This window comes from Nannospalax galili, unplaced genomic scaffold (genome assembly GCF_000622305.1).
Source record: "Nannospalax galili isolate Female #2095 unplaced genomic scaffold, S.galili_v1.0 scaffold188, whole genome shotgun sequence".
Lineage (NCBI taxonomy): Eukaryota > Metazoa > Chordata > Mammalia > Rodentia > Spalacidae > Nannospalax > Nannospalax galili.
Genome location: NW_008360325.1, coordinates 847,719 through 855,003, shown reverse-complemented (window position 1 = coordinate 855,003; position 7,285 = coordinate 847,719). Strand labels below are relative to the sequence as shown.

The 7,285-nt window shown below is 41.4% G+C and overlaps 1 protein-coding gene across 8 annotated transcripts in view; it reads left to right on the top strand.

Annotated features, from left to right (window-relative positions):
- The window catches only part of Mark3 (microtubule affinity regulating kinase 3), a 102,064-nt gene that overhangs the window by 49,675 nt on the left and 45,104 nt on the right, over positions 1–7,285 (top strand). For 7 of the 8 annotated variants that reach the window (XM_008825571.2, XM_029559956.1, XM_008825569.1 and 4 more), the window contains exon 4: positions 4,585–4,633. The exons of the other annotated variant lie outside the window; for it this stretch is intronic. In XM_008825571.2, coding sequence (XP_008823793.1) covers positions 4,585–4,633 — 49 coding nt within the window. The remainder of the gene's footprint in view (positions 1–4,584; positions 4,634–7,285) is intronic. 8 annotated transcript variants of the gene reach the window in all.

Below are 7,285 nucleotides of genomic sequence, written 5' to 3'. Positions count from 1 at the left end.
GGCTTACTTTCATATTTTAAATTTTTATTTTCACTGTAGAGTATCATAAATAAATAAATAGTAGTTAAAAATCTGAGTCGCGGGGCTGGAGAGATGACTCAGCAGTTAAGAACACTGACTGTTCTTGCAGAAGACCTGGGTTCGAATCCCAGCACCCACATGGCAATTAACAATTGTCCGTAACTCCAGTTCCCAGGGATCTGACAGCCTCTTTTGACCTCCTCGGGCATTGCACAACACAGGTGACCTTACCTACATGCAGACAATATACACATACACATAAAATAATAAAATATTTTTTAAAATCTGAGTTGCATTAGTGGAAACACAGAAGTGACAAAAGAAATTTTGTATCTTACCTACATGCATGACAGGGTTTGTCAAGAAAAAGATAGTATGTCCAGATAAGGTACTCTGTGGGTCTTGGATCATTCATTGTACTGAGTATCCCTGAGCCTCTCAGCTGGAAATTCAGTTCTTCTTCTTGGTCACTTTTCTCCCTCCCTGTGCTCTTTTACCACTGTCACAGGCTGCACCTCCGAACAGAAGCTTATGTTTCTATGTCCTATCTCTTAATGGTTTGGTCTCAGAATTTGTATATTACTGTTGTCATTATTGTAGTTGTTATTATTGAAACAAAAATCTCATGTAATCTAGGTTGATCTCAAATTTGCTCTGTAGTTGGAATTATACTTGAACTCTGATTCACCTGCCTCCACCTCCCAAGGACTGGGATTCCAGGTGTGCACTAGTACTATCCTCCCCCAAAAAACACTTTGTGTATTACTTTCTTAGAGATCTTGCACTGGCTTTTATTTTCCAGCTTTAAAAAAACAATTATTTAGCATCATGTGCGTGTATAACAGAGCATGGGGAGTGCACATGTGGTACAACATGAGTATGAGTGCAGAAGCTTGAGGACAGTCTCGTGGGGTCAGTTCAAGTGCTCAGGTTTCCATCGTCAATTGGCAGGTGCATTTATTGCTGAGCCATCTTTCCAGTCCATATGTTCCAGCTCTATATTGGAGTTCTTTCTCATGCCACAGCTTACCCTGCTGCTGTGGTTCTTCAGTGCACCATGGTCTTTTTTCTAAAGTGTAATGGCTGTTGTTTATTTTGTCTTTGAAAGTAATAAGTGTAATTTGCTATTTGCTATTGTTCGAAATATTCCTCTCCTGAGTCATGGGCTGATGTGCCACCATGCCCTCCTCCCTTCCCCCCTTGTGTTTTAGTGTCTGGTTATCTTCAAGTATTTGGAGACTCGGCTATCTCTTTGTAGTTACAGAGTGAAAGCAAGAATGTATGAGCACTCATGGATAGGTGGCTGGGCAGAGATTAAGAAACCCCACTGGGGTCTAGAGAGATGGCTTAGCGGTTTAGAGCACTGACTGCTCTTGCAGAGGACCTGGGTTCGATTCCCAGCACCCACATGGCAGCTACCAACTGTCCTTACCTCCAGTTCCAGGGGAATCCAACACCCTCTTCTGACCTGCGGCATTGCACTACAATGGGTACACTCACATACATGCATACATACATGCACTCATACATATTTTTAAAAAAAAAAAGATTGACTTCATTTGACCTACTGTCCTTTCAGGAGACCCGTGACAGCTCCGTAACAAACCTTCTGTTACCAGATTTAAGTAGTGTGCTCATTTGAATGCTGGGAGACGGGCTCAAACAAAACTTGGAGTTAGTGCTTTCTTGTAAGCATTTATCAAGAATTAGTATGTGTTCCTACTGTGTGTCAGGTTTGGGTTTCAGTTCCTGTGGAAGACAGCACAATAATAAATGGTACACCAAAAACATGTATCAGTACACTTTACAGACATTCTAGAGCAGAAGTATGGAGATAGTTCTGGTGTCAAACAAGAGAGACTTAGATGGTTTCTGAGAACCTGCCTGAGTCTCAAAGGATAGAAAAAGATATTCAAAGAACTAAGGATGTCTCATTAACTGACCTAGTAGAATATGGGTGCCTGACTGGTATTGAGGGGATAAGCACAGGCTGAATGGTGTAGGGCTGCCAGGTTGTGGTCAGGGCCTTGTTCTTAGTGCCATTTCCTAAACTGGATTCATGTAGCCAATTGGGAGACGTTCTAATTTAGTTCTTGTGGGAACAATTGGGAGATCCAAATGGTAGCTACAAAATCAACTGTAATAGATTGCAAAACCAGGATATCTGTGTTTGTTTGACAGAGGGAAGCCAAAAAAAGAAGCCAAACCTGAGTGATTGTCACGGATGTGGGTGTATTCTGTATGGTCCAAGAATGGTCTATAATAGCCATGTTTTCAGTTTTGAAAGAGTGAGCTCATTAAGGTTCAGCAGTCGAAAGTAAGAGAATGAATCGCAAGAGACAGACAGACGGAGACAGACAGACAGACAGACAGACAGGAAACACCAGAGCAGGCACTCAAAACAGCAGACAGACCGGGGATGCCCCTTTAAGTGGCTAGCTCATTCCGGTAGAGTCCTGAGCACAGCACAGCGTTTCCTTGAGTGAGGCTTCCAAGAAAAGAACAAGTAACAACAGAAAAGTAACATCAAATCAGGGCTCACAATATCTGGTAAAAACCGACTGGGGAAATTGAGGTAGCCAGCTGGAGCTCCCAATGAGCTTTTTCTTCATGGCTGAACTTCCTATGACTTTTTAAAAAATATTTTATTATTTTTTTGTGTGTGTGTGAGTATATTTCCTGCATGTATGTTAAGTGCACCTATGTCATGAAATGCCCGAGGAGATCAGAAGAGGTTGTCAGATTCTCTGGAACTGGAGTTATGGATGGTTGTTAACCACCGTGTGGGTGCTAGGAATCAAACCTGGGTTCCCTGCACAAGCAGCCAGTGTAACCACTGAGCCATCTCTCTAGTCCCCTCCCATGACTTTTAGGTACTTTTGTATCATGGGATGAACAATAGTAACCTCTGTTGGAAATGATTCACCTTCCAGCTGTTCTCAAGAGCACAGTGTTATTACTCTTGGGCTGTTTGACTGTTCTCCCTGTCACAGAGTTGCGGCAGGGAGCCAATCCCCAGACAAGGGGCCTTGGAGGACACTTTGAGACAAACATGCTTGGTTGGGTCTGAATTGGGGGTAGGGGAAGCTACTCTGATTCCAGAGCCAGCTTCTCAGCTCAAGCAGCACATAACAGCTTACATTGCAGGGTGGCAGTCTTCTCAAGTCAGAACTGAAAATGGAAGAACAACAGCATTTGGAGATGAAATCATTTAAAAATGAATTTGTGTTTAAGATAGGAAAGAGGCTGTCAATTTCTATAACTCTGAGCTTAGATTATCTGTCAAAACCTGCCTACTGCCATCTCCCTAAAAGCTACTGATCCAACCCAAGGTTAGACACAGTAAACAGGACAGGCAAGGTGGGGAATCCTGTGCCTTCTCATCAGCCTCCTTTCCATAGGTACAAGCTGCTGTTCTTACAAGGCTTTCCCAGTTGGGTCTTCTGTATGCTGTAGTATCTTGGGTGCTAGACCAGCTTCCTGCCATAGTCAATGTAGAAACATAGTGCAACCTAGGGAGAAGTTGACTAAAGTGACCTCTACCACTTCATGGTCCTTTAAACCCAGGCCATAATGACATACTCCTTCCCCCTCTGAAGTCCCAGCACGTGTCTCTTACCATCATACTTTATCCTTATTCTGCTCTGTGGAGTAGCTGTGTACCTCTTGTGTATCCTGTGTGGGTGGGTTGTGCTAAGGTCTCATCTGAGTTCACTGGTATAACTGCTGTTGGGGTGGCAGGGGCTGAACTCAGGAGAGCAGATCTTTTTCTCTATACTACCTTTCATCCTGAAAGAAGCCAGACCAGCTTCTTCACACTGATTCAAGACACTAGACCCTGATACGCAGACATTTTATCCAGTGTCAACTTGTTTTGACTTTGCTAGTATCAAATTGGCCAAACCCAGTAATATAGCAAGTCTAGTTTCTTGTAAAAGGGCATGTCACAAAAACATGCACTTTGAGGCATGGTTTATGAGAGGTTATATTTCTGTCTCTCAGTAGCTCCATGCTATGTTACCCATCTTCTCCATTGAGGATTTTCCAGATTGGTATTGTTCAGAATCTTAGTGTAGAAGCATTTGGAACGAACAAAACTAACATTATCCAACTTTCAATCAGACTTAAGTATGATCACAAACTGTTCTTGCCTTAATCTAATCTTGGTGGTTTGGGTTTTGATTTTGGTTTTGTGACAGTCTCACTGTGTAGATCAGGCTAGCCTCAAACTCACAGAAATCTGCCTGCCTCTGCCTCCAGAGTGCTGGGATTTACGACACCAGGCCTAATCTTATTTTTAAGATGGAAAAATTAATTCTAAGCATAATACTGTTCCCTTGGGATTGCTGCTAGCTTCGTAAATGGGTGCATTTCAGATCGTATTTGGTAATAGGTTATAAACCTACTCCAGAGTTACTCCAGATTTTTATGTTATTCTTAAGTATAAGGTAATAAACATAACAAAGCAGTTATCTAAGAAAAAACTTAAATTTATACTGTAAATGAAGTATAATGTTTAATAATTTGTATTGGGGGTATTGTCTGTTTTATTTTCTTTTTTAGCTCTTCAGAGAAGTAAGAATAATGAAGATTTTAAATCATCCAAACATAGGTACTTTCTGTTTTCTTAAATACTTCGGGTTTAATTTCCTCCCCTCTTCCCCAGCTAAGGTATATTTTTAATTTTAAAAAAAGCACAATATATGTTATTGGTAGCTTGTATTAACTTTTTGAAATTACTGGACAGCTTATAAAAGCTTAAGTATTAACTTTTTGTTTATTTTGTTTTGTTTTGTTTTTTTGAGACAGGGCCTCCCTGTAGTTCCAGCTGGCCTGGTACTTGCTATGTAGACCAGACTGGCCTTGAATTTGTAGAGATCCACCTGCCCCTGCCTCAGGAGTGCAGGGATTAAAGGTGTTGCTACCGTGCCCAGCAGGTATTAGCATTTTAATTTAAAGCTTTAGTGCCACACAAGAATATCTATATCAGGCTAATTGGTTTTCTCCCTCCCTCCCTTCCTTTCTTTTGTGTGTGTGTGTACTGGAAAATACAATCATATTTCATTAAGTCAGAATACTCTTTTCTTTCTTTTGGTCTGACTATGTAGCCACCTGGCTGGCCTCTTAACTCAGAGATCTGCCTGCCTCTTCCTGAGTGCTGCTGGGATTAAAATGCATTTGCCAGCATACCCAGCCAGAATAAGATTTTTGAAGATACGCTGTTTGCTGTGACTGTATTCCTAAAAAAAATATTTGCTCATAAGTATTTAAAAGAGGGATACATGCTTGTATCAAATGGCTTTTTTTTTTTGGAGGCAGGTTCTCTGTAGCCCCAGCTGTCCTGGAACTCATTATGTAGACCAGGCTGGCCTCGAACTCACAAAGATCCACCTGCCTCTGCCTCCCAAGTGCTGGGATTAAAGGCATGCACCATCACGCCCAGTTCAAATGGAATTTTTATAGGAATTATTCATGTGCCCTCTGTATATAACTCTGTGCTAGGTGTTTAAAGATAAGGAAAGAGCATTGTCCACTCTTGGTCTAGGACTAAGATGACATACAAAATAACACAAATTATTTAATATAATATTGACCTTGACACACATCCCAGTGAAAAATTTTGATCCCATATATATCATCATATCAGGGCCTTTTAAATAATGCAGCCGCATTTTTATACGATCGCTAGCTCCTACAGTCTAAAAATATTTTAAATGAGATGAGTAAAGTTTCATGTTTAAGGTAGCCTGTGAATTCTTCAGGTACAAGAATGGAAGAAGAACATGCAACCACAGAAGACAAAAAAAGCTTTCCACAGAGCTTCTTAGTTGGAGTATGTACTTGAACAAAGAACTTAATACTGTTTTATCAAGTCAGTCACTGTCATTTAAAAAGTGTTGTTTTATGAACTACTATGCAGAAAAGTGCAACCAAGCTATCATACCAAAGGGATATCATAAAAATGTGAAAAAAGTATTTGAGTGAATGAAGTGCGTGTTTGCAGAAAAATCCCAGGGAATTGCATGCGAAGAAAACTTTGCTTCTTTGCAGTCCTTTGAGGTTAGTCATTAAATTCTGGATTTTAGTGTCCAAACTGTCACCCCAAATTACTTTATCGCTACTTCATCTCAAATGTTTTGTCACTGTTGTCCCTAAGGCTGACCTGGAGGCCTTGTGCGTGATAGGCAAATGAAAAGTGACCACACTGAGTGGTCAGAGTTTTTTGCTCACTAACTGGCACATTTTTTATAATAGATTTAAATTTTTTAAAATTCAGTTTACATTTTCTCAGTAACCAGTATTTGCTTTGGCATATTAGAAAGTATTTTCTCTCCTCCCCTCCTCTCTCTTCCCTTCTTTCCCTTTCCCTCTCCTCTCCTCTCTCTCCTCTCCGCTCTCTCTTCCCCCCTCTCCTTCCTCCCCTCCCCTCCCCTTCCTTCTCCTCCCCTCCTCCTGTAACAGCCCCAGCTGGCCTGGAACTGGTATGCCCACCAGACTAGGCTCTCACAGAGATTCACCTGCCTCTGCCTCCCCAATGCTGAGTTTACCACCACACCCAGCCGAGATTTCATTTTTATGTTGCTTATTTATGAACAATTGCTTTAGCTTTCTGAAGTTGGTATTCTTTTTTCTTTCCATTTTTTTGGTGGAGAGGGGAGTCGGTTCTCACTGTGTAGCCCTGGCTAACCTGGAACTCACTATATAAACAAGTCTGGCCTTCAACTCACAGAAATCTGCCTGTTTCTGCCTCCTGAGCACTGGGATTAAAAGTGTGCATCACTACACCCAGCCTCATTTTTTAAAGATAACTTTTAAAGAAATATTAAGAGAAATTAAGAATATGTAAAACAGTGACTTAGCTTCAGAGATGTGCTTCATTTTAATTTTAAACTATATTTATTTGTGGGGCTGGAGAGATGGTTCAGTGGTTAAGAATACTTCTGCTCTTCCAGAGGATCCAAGTTCCCTTTCTTAGCACCCAAGTCAGGTGACTCATAGCCACTTCTAATTCTGGTTCCAGGGGATCCGACACCCTCTGACACTGCACTCAATGTGCACATACCCCACACTCAGAACACATACATATACACATGATTGAAAATAAAAATAAAATCTTAAACCGGGCGTGGTGGCACACTCCTTTAATCCCAGCACTTGGGAGGCAGAGTCAGGCGGATCTTTGTGAATTCCGAGGTCAGCCTGGTCTACATAATGAGTTCCAGGACAGCTGGGGCTACAAGGAGATCCTGTCTCAAAAAGACAA